Raw genomic sequence first — 21531 nt, forward strand, 5'->3', positions numbered from 1 at the left:
TTCCTACACTGAATCTAAACATGCTTACATTACCAGGTATGTTTGGAAGAATTGGACAAATCAGTACCTGAGTTTTCATAAAGGGTATGACTTCTGGAGCTGTTGCACATTCTACCAATAGCCATGACAGAAAAACCATAGGTCTCTCCACAAGGTAAAACATCAGAGTTGAAGGAGATACTGGATGTTGTATATGATGATTCTGTCCCAGTGATACTTTCAATAAGTATATTGTACAGTTGGGCTCCATCACTTTGATCCCAGAACATGGAAGCTGTTTGGCTGTTGCAATCAAGGCCAGTGTTCAAGCCCTGGGGCTGGCATGGAGCTGCATAAAATATATATATGAACACTTTATGGGTTACTCACTGATATTCCCAGGTATTAATATAAGTAAAACATTTGGTGGGATGTAATAGCGTCCGAGTTCCCTGGAGGTGCATGATGTCCGCTGAAGTCTGAAGTTTTTTAATGTGGCAATCATTTACAATGTAAAGGTTTTGCCTTGTTTAGTGATTGCTGCATCGCGCATCTCTGGGGAACTTGGACACTATTACATCCCGCCACATATGTTAACTTAGAGGCCATCTCCAAACAATACTATATTTCTATAACACGTCTTCTATACATACATCTTTTCTATGTATGTGATAAAAATAACATGAAATATGACAGATTCAAAATAACAATATGATATGTGTATTTTTCAATTAACTGATTCAAACTAAAAGGGGAAGAGAGGTGCCCCCATGGGTGCAGGAGACCGGTGGCAGATGACACCATTGCCTCTCTGGCCAGTATTCAATGCTCCTAATTCACCGTTTGTTTTTTTCGGCGAATTGGGCTGTTTTCACTCCTTGCAGTGAATCTTTCACCCTATTCAATGTTCAGTGTTCGTTGAAAGCGAACAGTAAATGCCGGCCAGTTCTCCATTTCATGCTCGCTGGTGTATTTCAATGGGGTTTTCACTGGGATTCGCCAAGAGTGTATTCATTGCTAGGATGTCGAATTGCTTACTCCCTGTTTTTTTTTCCATGATTCACGGTTTTGCATTCAACATCTTTTTAAGGTGAACTGGAAAGTGCTCTTTTAAAATAAAGGTTTTTTTTTTTTTGTGTCAAAAAATCAGATTATTTTTTTTTTCGGTTAAAGGGAATGCTATTTTTATTCATGTGCTTAAAGCACATTAATATATATTACATTTTTTATTTATTTATTTTTTACTTTTTAAAAAAAAAAATGTACACATTCGCCAGCAGGGGGCCGGGAGCCGCTCATTACATGTTTATATATATTTACTTCACTCTGGTCCCGGCTTGTTATGTGCGGGACCAGAGAAGCGGCTCCCTACCCCTGTCCCGTGCTAGCATTCCCGGGGGGCAGCCTCTGCTGCCTGTGTCCTCGGGAGCCCTCCCCCACAAATTTTGGGGCAGGCAGGGAGGCTTACATCTCCCTGTCTGCCTCCATCCCCCGGCTTCCTGCGGCATTCCCCGCCGGGGATAAATTTCGCCCACAGGGGCACCAAGCCCCTGCTGCATTAAATAGGGTGACAGGGAGGGCTGGCAGCAAATGCTGCAGCCCTCCTGAACCGTGCAAATGTGCAGCGAATCCGAAACAGGATAAAAACATTGAATACTCCCCTTTGAGTTATGCCTTGGGCGCTGTGATTAAAAAAGGTAGATAGTCAAAATTGCCTAGATGCGATGCAATCTAGTTCAAAAAGTACGGGCAGCACATTCTTTATGTGCTGTGCGATGGGATTTGCGCGGGAGCATGCATTGTATTGAATCTGTCCATCCCATCATGTATGGGCGAAACATTAGTCAATTTTGACTAGATAGTCAAAATTGCCTAGCAAGGTTAGCCAGAATCACACCGTGTGTAACCTGTGCAATAGCCATGCATGGCCCCGTGGCATCACTATCACCTGGCCAAATAGACTGTACAAGCAAGGCAATTTTGACTAAGCCGCACAGACAGTGTATTTTTCCTGTGGCCAAATCGGCCAAGTCAAAATTACGCCCATGAGCTTTCTCTAGACTCTGACTGCTCCAGCCACTCAGGGCTCTCTCTCACCTAGCAGCATACACAGGCCAAAGCCTGTCCAGACTGAGGGGGGTTACTGATCACTGCTGTATGATTTTGCAGAGACCATTGATCAGATAGCCCCCACCCTGCCACAGTGAATACCCTCCCCTGCAAGTCTGTGATTGGCTTGTGAAAATATTGCCAATTGTCATACAGCTGCAAATCCATTGTCACCATCAAATGATTTTTACACTGTGTGCAGTCTGTGTGCCCTTCCACAGCTCTACGATAAACACATGCTGATCGAGGCTGGAGCTGATGTCACACATACACACTCACCCTCCCTGAAAATGCTTGGGCATGCTTGCATTTTTCCTGACACTTCCTGAAAACAGACGGTTACTACCCACAAATGACAATCCTGTCAATCAAACTGTGGTGCTTAATTGCATCACGCATACATACTGTGATCCATATGCATTCGCAATCATTCAATAATCACAAAACAGTGATCAGCTCTGAATCACCCCCAGACTCTCCGCTACAGCTGTTAGGTGTACCCATGCCTTGCGCTGTTTGCCTGTGTAGGCGGATCCCTCCACCCACTCTCTGAATACATGTGTCAGTAACGCAAATTTACCTTCATACTGCCCCAATTTATAAATACAGAGGGGAAATTTACTAAGATGTGTATTCTACTTCACAAGGGATGTTGCTATAAGCAACCAATCAGATCCTGTCTAGTATCTTCTAGAGGTTGCTAAATAAATAAGAAGTAGATTCTGAAGACATGTGAAATAGAATACACATTTTAGTAAATTTCCCCCAGTAAGTCTTTATAAAGGTGTGAATGTATTTCTTAATGTTGTTTTCCAAAATACAGCAATTTAAAGTTTAATTTCTTCGTTATAACCATTACCGTTATTGCCATTTAGGTTGTATTATAAGTATTACAGCATCATATGGCTACTTTATTACCTGCTTGAACAGCTGCTATGGTGACGGTGTCACTGCTACAGTCAGTGTTCCAGGCTGTAACCGAGACTGAGTAATTTTTTCCACACTGCACGCCTTGGATGTCACAAGTATCGGCTGTTGTGTTACATGACAGAGTGTGTCCGTCATTCCCTGTTGCGATCACCACATAGGACTCTGCACCTCTGCTTGGTGACCATGTCACATTTATAAGGTCCAATGCAGAGCAGTCTACGGCGGCCTCAATGTTGGTGGGAGCACATGGCACTGTTAATACAGAAGACAATGGACAAAGGGAAAATATTGTAAGCAAAGAAACCAGCTACATATTTCAACTTTAATAAAGGTTTGTACATATATGTGAGTAGTGTGATCCCTCCTCATAGGGTTGGAATCTGAGTAAGAGACAGTTGCAGCATCTTTATGTATTTTCCTGCAGTTGTGCCTGCTAATTCCAACCAATGCCCATCCCTGGTGTCATGGGAGGATTGGGAATTTAAAGTGGCCGTGGAAAAAGTTCCAAAATGTGGCAATTTTAAACACCCAGAATTCCACTTTCTACCCACTAACACACCCAAACTAATGTACGACTCTATACCATAACACACCTACACCACCAGTCTGTCACCCTCTGTCCTCTCCCTGCCACAGATGACCACATAGGAACTAGAAGCCTAATTCTTACCTAATCGCGGGGCTAATTTGTTCTTAAAATGGACAAAACCATGTGCACAGCCCTCTTTCTCTTTTCTCCTTTGCCTTCGAACTGAGTCTATTCCCAACATGAGACTTCTGCACCCAGCATTCCACTGAGTCTACAAAAGTGATCAAGGACTTGCTCCAGAGGACTTTGCTGTAAGCAGGTTTCTCAATGCTATCTCCAAAAGGCTTTCCCAATGCTACCTAAAAGTCAATAAAGCTGATGCAAAATGAAAGTAAACTAGGAGTATATTGCTCAAAAGAAGTGTGCACATAGAATAATGCAGATATTCATCCAGTGCAGAGCTGTAAGCATCCCGAGATGCGCCTGCATCCATTTTGCAGCACATTGGGACAGTCATCATAACCAAATTCTGGCACCAGAAACAACTCCAAACAAGCACATATTTATCAACCACAAACTCCTTCTCACGTGCTATAGACTACTAACTACTTATTCACCAGTAATCACTTGCAGTAAGCAGGTTCTCCAGACATATCTACTGTCAGTCAAGGATCTAAATATATTTCTTTATATTCTGCTCTAAATTACTCATATCAGTGAACATATCCATTCAAACCCCAAACAATACAACCCCTTCTTACTGTATATATCACGTATCTTCTGTAAATGTCTCTAATGCTTTGTACACTGTGCGATTCTGACTAACTTTCTATTCCATTTTGACTATATAGTCAAAATGGAATAGAAAGTTGGGCAGAATTGCAGTGTTAGCCGCAATTCATCCAGATTCGATCCCGATGCGTGGCCCCGCGGCATCAGAATCGAACACAGAAATAAACGTGGTGAAACTGCCACCACCTGTAATGGTGAGGTGGAACTAGCCTCAGGCTCCACCTTCACCCTGAACAGTAATTCTAGCAGAAAAGCTTTATAGTTTGCCAGTGGCCCTGGCTCTGCCTAATGGGGGGAGGGGGGAAATTAGGTGGCAGAGGGAAAATTAGTTTCCCCACCTCACCAGGACTTTAAGCCCTGCCCATACTAATGATGAGGTGTTTCTTCTCTTTACATTACGTCATGACTCTAACACATAAACCAGAAGCTAGGTACTCACCAGATATGACTTCCACAGCAACACTCTCAGAACTGTTACATACATCATTCATAGCCAATACTGTCAGACTGTAAACCTCCCCACACTGCAGTGGGGATAACAGGCAGGTAGGCTCTGTTGTGTTTGCTGTAACGACATCTCCCTGGCTTCCTACAGTTGTAGCAAAATAGGCAGTGGCACCAGAACTGGCATCCCAGGATACATGGAGTGTATTCTCCTGGCACATTACTGTGGAGGCAACATTCTGAACTACACATGGCACTGAAAGTAAGGAAATACAATATTAAACGTACAACTTGAACAGTAAATACAGAGTTTACAACAATGATGAAATCAATTTATAGTTGTGACTGTGGTTTGTAACATCACTAATTGTTGAAACTATGTATAAAAGGCATTTTTTTCCACTTTATCTGATAATAGTGTTGAATCTTGAGCTGCTTTATATTTAACCACTCAGATGAATATACAGTATTGGGCCATCATACACTTTAATGCACAATACACATTTAGAAAATTAACATTCATTATATTGACATTTCCTAATGTCGGCACCATTATGTTTTATGTTGATGATTATGATGTCAACATGATTAATATGTCTACATGAGGAAAATGTAAATATGGACAAAATGTCTATATATGTCAGCATTAGGGTTAGCATTAGGGTTGGAGTTACTGCAAGGTACTGACATTGTGTACAGGTCAAGTTTGTGTCATGGCGGGAGGTGAGGAAGCCAGTCACCACTACCTCTGTTCCAGTGGGAAGCTGGCGTGAGTTCATCCTAGAGTTTATACAATTCATTTTATCTCACAATTATTTTTCACTTGATTCATAGTTTTATTGCCAAGTATCCAGTGCCACCATGGGCACCAAGTTCGCCCCAAGTTTTGCTAATTTATATATGGGCCACTTTGAAGATCAGTATTTAAAGGGGAGTCCCTATGAGGCAAACTTGGTACTATATGGTCATTAAATTGATTATCTATTATTTGAGATTGTGTCTCTTTTGTCTCTTCTGTCATGTCACTTAAGGGGCATGCACATAGAGAGACCCTTCCTCTGCACTGAGCGACAGGCTTAAGCATGTTCGCTCAGCACACATCGCGGTATACCCGCGATGTATCCTGTGATGTTGTGTGCTGAGCGATCGTGTTGAGCGGGGGTTTGCTTATTGTTTATTGCAAGCACTGGCACAGGGCTTACACACGGAGTAATCAGTGCTCCATTTCTGAGCAATCTAGTAAGATTGCTTAGAAATGGGGCTGAAATCTTCCCCTATGTATGCCCATTACACATACAGTACTTCTCAGCCTTGTCACATTAACTTCCTGGATATTACTCTCTCTATCAGTGATAACCATATTTGGTCTAAAATGTATAGAAATGACGTTTACTGGAGTTGAGTAATAGTTGGAAAAATAATATACCGAAGGGTACTCTTTACTTAGAAGGGCGCCCATCTCGGCCATCTCGGGCATTGAATGCACTAAAAAATCAGGTGCGATGCGACAGACGAGATGCCCGAGATTTCCCATAGGGAACAATGTTAAATGTCTCAATTAACCCGATTTTCCTGTTCAATGCCTCAATTGACCCAATTTTTCCATAGGAAACAATGTTAAATGGGCCACAGAGGCCAAATAGGCACCCTGAAGTGAATAATGGCCACCCGAATTGTTAACGCCACCCCACGATCAACGTCAACCCGAAGCGTGGCGAGCGCAGCGAGCCCGCGAGGGGCGTCGGTACGCGTCCTACGACCTTTTCATACCCCCACTATCCACGTCGGCGTGGAGTTGAGAATAGAAAGTGTGGCGAGCGCAGCGAGCCACCGAGCCCGAAGCGTGGCGAGCGCAGCGAGCCCCGCGAGGGGACGCGGATACTTTCACAGGTATCCGCGTCCCCTCGCGGGCTTCACAGCTGTCCGCGTACCCTCGCGGGGCTCGCTGCGCTCGCCACGCTTCGGGCTCGGTGGCTCGCTGCGCTCGCCACACTTTCTATTCTCAACTCCACGCCGACATGGATAGTGGGGGTATGAAAAGGTCGTAGGACGCGTACCGCCGCCCCTCGCGGGCTCGCTGCGCTCGCCACGCATCGGGTTGACGTTGATCGTGGGGTGGCGTTAACAATTCGGGTGGCCATTATTCACTTCAGGGTGCCTATTTGGCCTCTGTGGCCCATTTAACATTGTTTCCTATGGAAAAATTGGGTCAATTGAGGCATTGAACAGGAAAATCAGGTCAATTGAGACATTTAACATTGTTCCCTATGGGAAATCTCGGGCATCTCGTCTGTCGCATCGCACCTGATTTTTTAGTGCATTCAATGCCCGAGATGGCCGAGATGGGCGCCCTTCTAAGTAAAGAGTACCTATGTTTAAAATGGAATTGCATACAGCAGTGGCATAACAATAGTGCGGCAGCCTCCGCCAGAGCTTGGCGGAGCCAGCGCCGGCGGCTCACTGGGGCGCACTAAAACCTACCTGCTGCAGCAGGCAGAAACTCATGATGCGGCTTGCTCATGCGAGAGCTTCCTCCGGCTCACAGACAGAGCAGCTGCTCTCCGCAGCAGAGCCTGCAGTGTGAGGGAGCGCGGAAGTGGAGCGGTTCCCTGAGCTCCAGAAGTCCCGGGGGCATAGGCGTGTGCACAGGGAGGTGCGCATGGGGGATGCCATACAATTGCAGCCGCCGACGGGGGGGGGGGGGGGGCGGGTACAGTTTGCCCAGGCGCTGGATCAGCTGTGTAGCAGCGGCGCTGTAGCTGCCCATCACTCCCCTGCTGGGTCACTGCTGCCATCAGCAGTGCTAACCGTACCGGGCGCAGAAGAGCTCAATAAAGACCAAGAAAATATGGCCTCTGATGGACCAACTGCGCATGCGCAGAAGCTCTCGGTTAACGCTGGGTTGCCAATGGCGGCAGCGGCCAGGCAGGGGAGTTGTGATGAGCAGCTGCTTAGGCGCCACTGGTATCGGCGGAGCGGCATGCTGCCTTGATTTATAACAACAGAAGAAGGCACCTGGTCCTACTCAATTACATCTACTGTATAAAGTGAGTAAACCTCAGTGTATATAGAGTGCCTGAATGTGTATAAGAAATAGCTGCATTTTATACATTTATATAGATAGTCATATAATGACATATACATAGAGCATAAAAGCCATGGCATCAAGCATGAAACCCCTAGCAATTACCATGTAGGTAAGCGATACTTATGTGGCATCATGTAATTGTCATAACGGTGTGGGTATAATATGTAATGGGCATTACGGCATGTGGCATAATGTGTAATGCGCATCACGTTTGTCAAATAATGTGTAATGGGCATTACGGTGTGGCATAATGTGTAATGGTATCACGGTGTGAGGCGTACTGTTTAATGGGCATCGCGGTGTGAGGAGTAATGGGCATCACGGTGTGAGGTGTAATGTATAATGGGCATCACGGTGTGAGGCATAATGTGTAATGGGCATCAAGTTTGTCAAATAATGTGTAATGGGCTTCACAGTGTAAGGTGCAAAGTGTAATGGGCATAACAATGTGAAACACAATGTTAAATGGGCATCACGGTGTGAGGCACCGCGTGTAATGGGCATTACGATGTGTGGAATAAGGTGCACACTGTCCCTGTTTCTAGTATATGTGGGGGGAGTGATTAATTCTGCAGTGCATATACATAAATAAATCACTTTTTATTGAGTTTGCATTGATGGCCAGTAGGCTGTGATGGACACGCCCAGTAGGTGGTGATGGACACGCCCCTCCAATGGTGCACCCCCTAAGAAAATGGGCTGTGCACGCCTATGCCCTGGTGTAAGAGTATGCACTGTTGTCCCCCTCCTCCATCAAGTGGAGGGCTTCCCGCCAGAGCCTGCACTCTCCAACAGGCAGCAGCACATCAGCGCTGTGAGCGCTCTCTCCTCCTGCATGATGTGGCTGCATCAATAGTTACCCCAGCCTTTTATGGGGCACGGCTCACTATATATATATATATATATATATATATATATATATATATATATATATATATATATATATATATATATATATATATATATATGTATGTTTGTGTAGGGAAACGCACACAATCCAATCCAACAAGGGGAGTGCCAGGTCAAATGTAGAGAATAGAGACTTATACCAGTAGTCAAAAGGCTATTGATAGGACCAGCACATCCAGGCAAATGAAGTTCAAAAAGGATTCAACACACATTTATTGTGAGATAATAGTATATAAGGCCAATATACTTATCATGGGCAGCAGTGGATCTAACGTGGAAAACAGCAGCATGGATCTCACATAGTAGTAGCGTCCGTGAAACCAACCAATTACCCTGATGGGCCGTTTCGGTGCAGAGGCGCCTCTTTCAAATATATATATATATATATATATATATATATATATATATATATATATATATATATATGGGGGGGGGTGCCCAAAATTATTGTACAGGGGGGAGCTAAAAGTTACGCCACTGGCATACAGTTTCACCTTTTGGCAACAAGCCTTTTGGATCACGGCTATCCAAAACCAACCAACCAACAACCAATCAGCTCCTAACTGTCACATCACAGGATGTGTTTGCAAAAACAGTTAGGAGCATTATGGATGATTGTTTATCACTCTCCATTTTCTCAATTTTCAAGGCCAACTACTCGCCCTCTCTCTTTTCTTTACCATTACTAGTTCAGCACAGCTGACATGCAATGACACTAGTTTTATTAATAGTTGCAGTATCTTGTGTAGGGTGTCACGGAACTCCTACACCTTTTAATGAGAGCTCTAGAGTCCCTTTATGGAGGGTCTTGTGCCAATAACAGATGCCTGCTGTTACCTTAATGCTGGACATGCACACCGGTACTTAGGATGTTACCTGTTACCTCTGGGCAGTAGCAACTCATATAATAGATAGGAGACCACTGGATGATGTTTTGAAGTAACAAGATCACAGCTTAGATGGAACAGGTACAGTATAACAGGGAACAAAAGTGGTGTGTACAGGTTGTGGGAAACCAGATGTTTGTTACTACTAATAGGTGTAAAATCAGGATGGACTAGACTAAATCTCTATGGATTAGTACAGATATAGGGACTGCAGCTACTATGGTAAAAATGGTAATAAATAGTAACACACACGATATGGCACACTAGGAAAACATACATACAGAGCTAATTGCAAACATGTTTGTAGTTGAAATCTCCAGTAATGACATCAAGCTTCCCTGCTGCCTAACAACCAGACTTTAAAACTAATGCAGTCAGAAATCCTGGCAGCGGATTGTAACATTGGGAATAAGCATTAAAGCTGGGTACACACTATGCATATGCTCAGTCAACAATATTAACAATTTCCCTTGAACTTTACAAAGCTCCAGAATGACTGATATAGTGCATACACACTGAACTATTTTACATACAATAAAGAAAAAGATATCTAATTTGCTTTACACCAGTGACCATCTTGTTTTATGAAAAAATGTATCTTTATCATCATCGTGTATACACACTGAATGATATGCTAATATGTGCCTAGCTATAAACCAGATAGGCAAAATTTGACTGAATGTACAGATGATGAAGGGGTCAATAACAAAACACGGGAGTGCGCAACGGTAATGATATAGTTGGTACATACTAGGCATTATCATGCATATCCTTAGGAAATATCTTATACATACTTGCCTACCCTCCAGACACGATCGGGAGGCCCCCCGAAAATCAGGTCGCCCTCCTCGGGGACAGTGGGCAATTCTCCTGCATTCTCCCCGGGGCCCCTGCACCCCCTTCCCTGCAACCATAAATGCCGAAATTTGCGCTGTTCGGGGGAGGGGGCAGGGCTAAAATGACACAAATTGCATAATTTTGTGTAATTTTAGTTTAGTACACACCCCCCCCCGCATTCACCACCCACCTGCCCCCCCCTCCCCTCTGTCATTTACTGTAGGTCTCCTCTCTGGGCTTCTCCCGGAGAGGATATCTGAAAGGTAGGTAAGTATGATCTTATACAGTGTGCTCAGATTTAAATTAATATTTGTGTGACAACTGTGGTAGAAAAGAACAACCACATTGGAAAGGCAATGGAGATTGCAGATGTTCCTTTAATGAGACAGACCTACCTGTGTGAAATCCAACAGTTGTACTCTCAGTTTTACACTGTTCCCCATAAGCAGTGACTGTGACATTGTAGGTCTGACCACAGCCCAGTGCCTCAGTGTTACATGCGGTTTCTGCTGTAGTGCAGGAATATACTTCTCCATTGGCATCACTGACAGTTGCTGTGTAGTTGGAAGCTCCCGGTGTCCTTTCCCACAACACCTCTGTAATATTTGTCCCACACATAACCACTGGTCTCACATTTTGTGGAACACAAGGAGCTGTAAAGAAAAAAAAAAACATAATGAGACTGAGAGGCAGGTACGAATAAAGTACTTATGATTGAAATATACTAGTGTGCAAAATGGAAATGTACAGGTATGGTGTGAAAGTTACATGTTATATTGTAAAGGAGCCCATACACGCTCTGTTTTAAAGCTCCGTTCTGTACTTTTAAAGTACACATCGTATTGGATCGCATCCCTAGTGCATGCAGTGTGCATGCACTGCGATCCGATACGATGTGTACCTAGTACAAAAAGTATGTGCAGCACATACTTTTTGTACCGTACTATGTGATGCGCGGGAGCATTACAGAACCTCCCCATAAATATAACCCTGGTCATATGCTTGACTCTAAAAAAAATAGTATACCAATATTAATAGATATTGGTAATCAGCAGTGAGTGGTCATGTAGGTGGTGTACCCACAGTGCAAATGGGCAAGGCACCACTGTCACACACCTAGTTACGGTTCTACACATCACCTAGTGCCCCATATTCACATTACGCTTCACAGTAGTGCCCCTTACACAAAATATCCACAGTAGTAGTGCTGCTTATACTTATAATGCCCACAGTAGTAGAGCCCTTACACGTACATAATGTCCACAGTAGTGGTGCGGTTTACACATAATGCTCACTGTTGGCCACAGTAGTAGACAGTAGTAGACAGTAGTAGCGCTGCGTAATGACCGCACCAGTTGCTGACAGTACTAGCCCTGGGTAACACCCGCACCAGTTGCCAACAGTAGTGGCACTGCGTAACACCTGCACCAGTTGCCAACAGTAGTAGCCCTGCATAATGCCTACACCATTTGCCGATAGTAGTAGCACTGCATAATGCCGATACCAGTTGCTGACAGTAGTAGTGCTGCGTAACACCCGCACCAGTTGCCGACAGTAGTGACACTGCGTAACACCCTCACCAGTTGCTGACAGTAGAAGTTCTGCCTAATGCCCACACCAGTTGCTGACAGTAGTAGCGCTGTGCAACACACTCACCAGTTGCCGACAGTAGTAGCGCTGCATAACACCAGCACCAGTTGCTGACAGTAGTAGCACTGCATAACGCATCCACCATTTGCCAACACTAGTAGCGCTTCGTAATGCCCACACCAGTTGCTGACAGTAGTGGTGCTGTGTAGTGCTCGGGACAGTTGCCAACAGTAGTAGTGCTGCGTAATGCCGATACCAGTTTCTTACATTAGTAGTGCTGCGTAACGCCCTCACCAGTTGCCGACAGTAGTAGCTCTGCGTAATGCCCACACGGTCCGTGGCCCAGCCAGGGGGGTGATCAGCCCCTTTATGACTATCATGTGCCGGCCCACCGGGAAACGGCCCGGTTTCCTGCCAGGCCAATCCACCCATGGGGTCTACCCACCAAAGCATAACCAAGCACGAGCTCTTGCCAACACGGATTCTAAATATCCAGGGGGGAACCAGCACCAGGCACCACTAGCAGAGTGGGTAATGCCAAAGGCAGGGAACACATTTGAAGGGGTCCTATGGACAAAGGATTTATCTTCATGACTTATTAGCCCAGCCGGGGCTAGCCCCCACACCCATGGGTGTTGAGTGCAGGGTTGATAGAGTGTGCTACAGTTTACAGTAATATGGTATTTTACAGTTAGACTACATGTTCCAGCAAGTCTACCCCACATGCTGGTACTTGGAGAATCACAATTACCAGCAAGCAGGTTAAGGGCCCACTGGTCACCAACTGTTTTGGCAAATTCCTTCTTAGATGTGACAAAACCATGTACACTGCAGGGGGGCAGATGTAACATGTGCAGAGAGAATTAGATGTGGGAGAGATTTTGGGTGACATTCTATGGGATGAGAAAAAATCGCGTTTTTTTTATCGCACCACTTCGCACTTTTTCAAATCGCAAGATTGCCCCATTTTTCGCATATTTAATGAGATGCGAAAAACGGGCCAAATAGTGCGAATAGGTGCGAGGTGGTGCGAAGTCTTTAGTCCTGAAAATGTGCGATTTTCATGTCTGAAAATCGCACGTTTGCAGGAAAGCGCAAATAAAAAAAATAAAAACGAGCGCGGGGTCCCCCGCCAGAGCATAACCAGCCCCGGACTCATTGAGCCGGTGCTGGTGACATAAAATCAGGGTCCCCGACAAATAAGGGTCCCCTTGATTTCATGAAACCAGCACCAGGCTCAAGGTTCGGCGCTGGTTCCCAAAATACGGGGGGACAAAATGACTAGGGGTCCCCCGTATTTTAAGAACCAGCACCGGACCCAACCAGCCAGCGGGGTAATGCCACAGCCGGGGGACACTTATTATATAAGGTCCCGCGGCCAAAGCATTATCCTCGTGGCTGGTCAGCATGGGCAGGGGTCCTGGGGAAGTGGGGACCCCCTCAATGAAGGGGTCCCCCCCCCTCCAGGACTTACCAGCCCATGCTGAAAGTCCGGGGCTGTCCCCGATGCCCCTGGGCGGTGGGCATCGGGCTGATGGATTGTGTAAAAAAAAGCAGAAAAACTATTGTTTTCTTCTGGCGAACTATGAGTCCCAGCAAGCCTCCCCCGCATGCTGGGACTTGGAGAACCACAAGTCCCAGCATGCGGGGCATTAAAGGGCCCGCTGGCACTTGTAGTTCTACAGTACAAAAAATAGTGAAATAACACACACACTGACACCCTGAAAAATAAAAGTTTAATACACACATAACACACACACTGATACTTACCTACCTTGAGCCCGTCGGTCGGTCCCTGGATCCTGGGTCCGGGCTCCGGGGCTCCAGGGCAGAAGAGTCCGGTTCCGGGGCCTTGGTCCTGGTTCCGGGGCTGGTCCTGGGGTTCCGGGGCTGGTCCTGGGGTTCCGGGGCTCCAGGGCAGAAGAGTCCGGTTCCGGGGCCTTGGTCCTGGTTCCGGGGCTGGTCCTGGGGTTCCGGGGCTGGTCCGAGGTCCAGGATCCGATGAAGTCCACAGGGGTACCTGAGGAAGGAAATCCTGCTCACCTGGTCCCCGGCGACGACATCGGCATCCTCTCCGGCAGACGCGCTGCTCCCGGCTGCGGAAGATGAAAATCTCTTCGCCTCTTCAGTCCGAGAGCGGGTACCACAGCAGCCGGGAGCAGTGCGTCTGCTGGAGAGGATGCCGATGTCGTCGCCGGGGACCAGGTGAGTAGGATTTCCTTCCTCAGGTACCCCTGTGGACTTCATCGGATCCTGGACCCCGGACCAGCCCCGGAACCCCAGGACCAGCCCCGGAACCAGGACCAAGGCCCCGGAACCGGACTCTTCTGCCCTGGAGCCCCGGAACCCCAGGACCAGCTCCGGAACCAGGACCAAGGCCCCGGAACCGGACTCTTCTGCCCTGGAGCCCCGGAGCCTGGACCCAGGATCCAGGGACCGACCGACGGGCTCAAGGTAGGTAAGTATCAGTGTGTGTGTGTTATGTGTGTATTAAACTTTTATTTTTCAGGGTGTCAGTGTGTTTTATTTCACAATTTTTTGTACTGTAGAACTACAAGTGCCAGCGGCCCCTTTAATGCCCCGCATGCTGGGACTTGTGGTTCTCTAAGTCCCAGCATGCGGGGGAGGCTTGCTGGGACTCATAGTTCGCCAGTAGAAAACAATAGTTTTTCTGCTTTTTTTTTACACAATCCATCAGCCCGATGCCCACCGCCCAGGGGCATCGGGGACAGCCCCGGACTTTCAGCATGGGCTGGTAAGTCCTGGAGGGGGGGGACCCCTTCATTGGGGGGGTCCCCACTTCCCCAGGACCCCTGCCCATGCTGACCAGCCACGGGGATAATGCTTTGGCCGCGGGACCTTATATAATAAGTGTCCCCCGGCTGTGGCATTACCCCGCTGGCTGGTTGGGTCCGGTGCTGGTTCTTAAAATACGGGGGACCCCTAGTCATTTTGTCCCCCGTATTTTGGGAACCAGCGCCGGACCTTGAGCCTGGTGCTGGTTTCATGAAATCAAGGGGACCCCTATTTGTCGGGGACCCTGATTTTATGTCACTAGCACCGGCTCAATGATTCCGGGGCTGGTTATGCTCTGGCGGGGGACCCCGCGCTCGTTTTTTTTTTATTTTAACTGTTTTTTTGTTTTTTTTTTCACCAGAAACCTGCACAGAACATTGCGATCTGTGCAGGTTTCTGGCTAATTCGCCCATCAGAACCTGGTCTGATTTTTGGGTGAATTATAGTCACACTTTATACAAATCGCATACCATTAAATATGCGATTTGTATACTTTTCCATGTGAAAACATCTGGATGCGATGTGCTGCGAAAAGCAGCCATCGCATTTCCAGTGTGTCCAACTTGTTGGCAAAAATCAAATTTTTTTCACATTTTCGGACCTCATTAAATATGCGAAAATGTAAAAAAATTCGATTTCGGCCGTTTTTGCGAGAAAATCCGCAAAAGTCTATTTTTCGCATTCCATAGAATGTCACCCTTTGTTTCTGTGCAGGGAAAATACTGACTACTTTATTTTTACACTGCAATATAGATCTCACTTTAAAGTAAAACCGCACACAAATCTAACTCTCTCTGCACAAGTTACATCTGCCCCACCTACAGTGCACATGGTTTTGTTCACCTAAGAAGGAATTTGCCAGAAGGAGTGAACCAAAATAACCCCCCTTGTCCTCCCCACATTCAACTCTTTAATCTTTCAAACAATATCTTGGAAGTAAAGGGTACACTGGCATCATTTAGGGACTTAGGTTTTAACAGTTTGCAGATACAGTATATGCAGAATGCAGACATTACTATAGCTTACATTGTATGTAATTGAAGAATACACAGTGGTATCCAATTACATGAAAAGTTATATTTCTGAAACAGAAATTGTCAGGTAATGGACACACTGGGGTATATTCAATGAGCTTTGGTGACCTGTGACTGCGAGCAGTGCCCCTGACCCCCCTGCACTCGCTAGGTGGAAATGGCGAGCGCGGCCATCAAAATGTCAAGGCGCGTGGCTACATGCAGTGGGCTCGCTGCATTAGTGGCGAACCTTGCCGTTCAGGGGAATCCTCACCGTCCTCTGATGGCTGGGAGTCCCCCGTAAAATTGAATAGGACGAGCGGCTGGCGCGAAGGTTAATTGGCAAGGATGGATTGTTTTTGGCGATCCTCGCTGGAAACAAGCCACCCATGCCGTGTACCCCCCCTCGCTGGAGGCATTGAATACCAGCCAATGTGCTTGTGTTATAGATGGCACCTTTAATCCTTTTTACCTGTATAGATTTCGGTAGGACTACCTATGGTGTTGCAGTGGGCATTAGACGCTGTGATGACTACAGTATACACTTGTCCACACTCAAGGTCACTGATGTCACAGGATGTGTTGTCTGAGATGCACATTCCACTCCATCCATTTATCCCAGTCACAAGTGCAGAATACGTTGTAGCTCCTTGTGCCACGTCCCACCTTAATGATCCAACGCTGGTTCCACAATGTAGCTCTGACATCACATTTGTAGGAATACATGGAGCTGAAATTGCGAAATATAGTAACTTAAATACCACTTCTAGTTGTTCATACAGTATGATAACATTTTTAAAAGTTTTGCTTTAATTCAGGATCCTTACTATACAGTACAAGTAATGCAAAGGGTAACCCAGATAGATTCAAGATAAACTTCAGGTTCTTAGATTAATCTCAAAATAATGGTTTCATGTATTTACAAACTATAGAAGGAAAATGCAGTACAGAAGACAATGTTGTATGTTTATATTTAAATATCTAAGTGTCTTGACTTAGAAAATGAAAACTTCCATAGATTGCATGGAATAAATCAATGTTAGGTGGATACTAGGGATAAAGTGACACACAATAAGGGGAATTGATAAACATTTGTCATTATAAGGGGTACATAAAGCAAAAAGATTGAGAATCCCTGCTATACCTGAAACGTGTTCCCAAGCTCTGTAGTCATATACATGCATAAACCATTACCTACCCTGTTCTGCTGCTCACTGATTTACTAATGATCTTTTATATTATCAGTTTATCATTAAACTACTGTGGTGTGAATATTTTGTTCTGTTTCATTATTGGCATTCATAACTGTTAAATGTATCTATTATTGCCTTTATATTTTCTAGTAATCTATTTATACTGGATATATGGTCTGTGTTAGAATGTTGATAAATGACTTGCTTAAGAGTTAAAATGTAACAAATACAAACAAGTACATAGAACAGTTTTATTTTAATAACACATTTACTAAGACAGATGTAGTACAGTAATGCAGGCCATACATCAATGCAGGGAAATTGGTTGTAAATTGCACACCTTCAGTAATGAAAGGTGCCATCTGCTCAGAATAAAGTGGTATACACAGAGACAGAGGGGATGCAAATGCACTATGCCATCATTACATGGCAATATAATACATACATCAACTCAGCAATTCTCCATCCAACTGATGATTCATTCCAGGGATAGACAAACTGATCATTACTTGCACATTTAGTATTTTTATGGTTCCCACGTTCACTTTTACCTGTTTGGAATGTCACCTCCTTTAGGCTGATGTTAGTCTGCTGAGCATTGAAGGCTGTGACAGTCACATTATAGATCTCTCCACACTCCAGTCCTCCAATGTCACATGTTGTGTTAGTTGTGCTACATGTATATATCTCTCCGCCTGATGATATTACACTAGACTCGTAATATACACTGCCGGAGGAAGCCATCCACTGCAGCTTAACCACATTAGAGTCACAGGGATAAAATACAGACAGGTTTTGGGGGGCACAGGGACCTTAAAAAGGGAAAATGTTTTACTGTTAAGAAAATAAAAGCTAACAGATTTTAACAAAACAGATTTCATCATTTGTGTCATAAGGATTCGCCCACTACACAAACGAAAGCAACAGCGCTGATCTAGTGTAACTAACCAATAATAACGGCAAATAGAACAGAACACCACAAAGAGACAAGATACAAACCAGCCAGATGCGGAGCTACCATTGGTGCAACAGGTGCAGTGCACTGAGGCCCCTGTGTACTTATGGGCCTTCTGTCACCCTTGTCACCCTCTTCCTGTAACCAACTGTGTTCCCTTTTCACACTCTGCCTCCCCTTGCCTCTCCCTGTCCCCCCCTGCCTCTCTCTGTCACCCATGGTTTGGGGTGGAGGAGAGGAGCCCAAATGAAATTCTTGCACCTAGGCCCACAACTTCCACCACTTACACCAACTCATAGGTCCTATTCAAAATAATCTGCCATAAAGTTTCAGCAGGATGATATGAGTATGTATTAGTTTTAAAGACGTAATAAAAGCTACGTTCTTAAGTCTCATTTCTCAATGTAGCTTGATATTATATTGTTATTGTCATTGCCAGAGTTGCAGAAAGCCGCCAGATCTCAGAGGGTTTTTTTAAACAACAATCATTAACAAGGCATGGTTTTGTTATGTAAATGATTGCCACTTTAAAAAAATGTAAGAGATCATCCAGCATCCCACTGGCAAACTAAAGGTGGCCATAAATCAGAAAGACATTGCATCCAATCATCCAATCTCAATGTATTGTAAAAATGGATTGTATGCAGATTGTGTCCACATCGTGTGCACACAATCATACAATGCCAGCCCCGGGAGATTGGAGGATTCTTCCTCTGATCTGACGTGCTGCACGTCAGATCAGTTGGGATTGGGAGTAGATTGCATGTGCTTTTAAGCACATGCAATCGGTCATTAGATGGCTCATACAACCAGAGTCATGTGACACTCCCTCCCTGACTAGCAGAGAAGAGAGGTGCAGCTTCCGGGCGGTCCGTGGCAGTGAAGATGCTTGAAGCTGCAGACGTTTCCAACCGGCAGACATGAAGAGATCGGTGGACAGCCTTTTGTTCAATTCTGTCATTTGTCTGAAAACAGAGTTTTCTGAGGAGTGCTGCATTCGGGCTATTTAATAATGGCATAGCACAGCAGATGTGAGCAGATTGGTAGTTGCTGGGAACCTGTAAATAAAAAATTTTTGGGGGGATTTTTGGTACTCGTATCCTTTTGATCCTAGTAGGCCAGCCATGAAACTTAAATCATACAATCATGCAGCAGATGGATTGTATGATGGATTGTATGACAAATTGTGAGTACACTCTGTGTCCAAAAACCACCAAGGACTGCCGGGGAGTTGAAGGGAAATTGGTCACAACCATGATTGTAAGAACGGTCTTTCTGATGTATGGCCACCTTAAGACCATGGGCCTTATACTAGTTCACTCTTTCTGACAAATTCCTTCTTAGATGGACAAAACCATGTGCACTGCAGGGGGGCAGATATAAAATGTGCAGAGAGAATTAGATTTGGGTGAGTCATTTTGTTTCTGTGCAGGGTAAATACTGGCTGCTTTATTTTTACACTGCAATATAGATCTCACTTTGAAGTAAAACCCCACCCAAATCTAATTCTCTCTGCACAAGTAACACCTGCCTCACCTGCAGTGCACATGGTTTTGTCCATCTAAGAAGGATTTTGTCAGAAAGAGTGAACTGGAATAAGGCCCCATGTCACATATGTCCCCATAGAGCAGGCATGTCAGAACTATGACCCTCCAGATGTTGTGAAAATACACATCCCAGCATGCCTTGCCATAATTTTAGCATTACCTAATAGCAAAACTTTGGCAAGGCATGATGGGACTTGTAGCTTCACAATAGTTTGGACATGCCTGCCATAGAGTGGTCAGAGTTAAAGTGAACCAAATCAAAAATTTTGGCCATTTCGTACTAACACTCCCAAGGTACAGGGGAAAGATTCTATTTCATAAATTAGAATAAATTAGTATAAATTAAACATTGTACTACTGTATGGTATTGAAGCAAGACAAATTAATTAAGTTAACAGTTCATTAAGTTTAACTTTAAGCTCCATTTCACTGTTATTTTTATTAGCATTCATCATATTTGCATGTATTGCATTTAATTGCATAATTGCATGTAAAACTAGTTTCAAACAATCAAATTTACTAAACCTGCTTGGGTCTAATTGATCATATGTTATTTACTTTGCATATCACCACTTCTAAATTTACAATTTGACCACTGGATATATGCAATAACCACAAACAGTCAATAAATCTGCACTTCGCCATTTTTCGGTCAAATTTAATTGGATCTATTCAATTAAAATGCAGCTATTTCGACTGGCGGAAGAGAGAGATCGGCACAGTCAGAAAACACATGGATCTAATTACTCCATGCAACCGTTTTAAATAATTTTCCACCAAATGCAGTTCGACTTCCTACAGAAGGGATACTGCTTCGGTGGAAAAACTGTCTGAAAATGGATGCAATTGAATAGGTCATGAGATCATCATGACTAATGATATCAAATGTAACTGGCTCCAATTTTGCGTAAATTATTTTTTAATAGCAACCTGGTTTTGCCCTTAAATAAATAGCTGCTTCACAGTATGTACTGTAGTAAAGTCCCTGAAAAATTGCTAAGTGTGCAATATTGGACCCTATTACATTTGGTTCTTATTGTTCCTATATCTCAGTAGTCTATCTTGTTATTTCTTATACATTTACCATTTTCCCTTTTCTGAATTATTTTCCAATTCATCTTTAATTGCTTTGTCTCATGAAATAAAGACAAATCCTTCAATTGAAATAGGAAAAGTTTTGCCTCATAGACGTCACAATTCATTTGTTTGCCTTTTCTTTCTCTATATTAAACCAACAACACAATTGCGAGTGACCGGGGGGGTGCGAGCAGGGGCGGATTGGTGAGGAGATCCGGCCGCGGCCATGTTTAGTGTGGGCAGGACAGCTGGGCAGTGGCCCGGGGGGGGGGGGGGGGGAGCGGTGGCCCGAACATGGGAGGTTTAGTAGGAAATGTGGTCCGGCCCACCGGGAAATCGCCCGGTTTCCCGGCGGCCCAATCTGCCTCTGTTCGTAGCATAGCATGGACAGGTCATTTTTAGGAAGTACTATGGACTTAATGTAACAGAGGTCAGGACTCACGTTTTAAAGCATATGCAGTTTGCCATATTCAATATTTACAGCACAGATAAAATAATCTACAATAAAATGAAAGGTACAGTGTCTTACATGTCTCCAGCACAGCTACGGTGTGCTCTACACTGATGCAGATGTCATTCTGTGCTGACATCCCCACAGTATATGACTCCCCACATGGGACATCTCGTATCCAGCAGGATGTATCCTGACTTGTGCAGTTGTATCTCTCTCCTTGTGATCCAATCAGTGACGGGATGTAACTCAATGCCCCTTGGGAAAGGCTCCAGGATATCAGTGAGGAGTTAGTAACACAGTCCTGGGCTGTGTTCACACTCACTGGCACGCAGGGGGCTGTGGACAGAACAATGAAGGGAATTGACATCACATTACAAGATCAGATCATTATAGTATAGGATA

At 44.8% G+C, this 21531-nt stretch overlaps 1 protein-coding gene across 1 annotated transcript in view; it reads right to left on the reverse strand.

The window, feature by feature from the left end:
• The window catches only part of LOC146026294 (fibronectin-like), a 41952-nt gene that overhangs the window by 12434 nt on the left and 7987 nt on the right, over positions 1 to 21531 (reverse strand). The window contains exons 7-13 of the mRNA XM_083156827.1: positions 21205 to 21465; positions 17648 to 17908; positions 16376 to 16633; positions 10900 to 11157; positions 4779 to 5039; positions 3007 to 3270; positions 68 to 328 (exon numbers count right to left, since the gene is read on the reverse strand). Of these exons, the coding sequence (XP_083012953.1) occupies positions 68 to 328; positions 3007 to 3270; positions 4779 to 5039; positions 10900 to 11157; positions 16376 to 16633; positions 17648 to 17908; positions 21205 to 21465 (1824 nt within the window). The remainder of the gene's footprint in view (positions 1 to 67; positions 329 to 3006; positions 3271 to 4778; positions 5040 to 10899; positions 11158 to 16375; positions 16634 to 17647; positions 17909 to 21204; positions 21466 to 21531) is intronic.

Source organism: Crinia signifera, chromosome 8, assembly GCF_055691185.1.
Source record: "Crinia signifera chromosome 8, ASM5569118v1, whole genome shotgun sequence".
NCBI classification, from domain to species: Eukaryota; Metazoa; Chordata; class Amphibia; order Anura; family Myobatrachidae; genus Crinia; species Crinia signifera.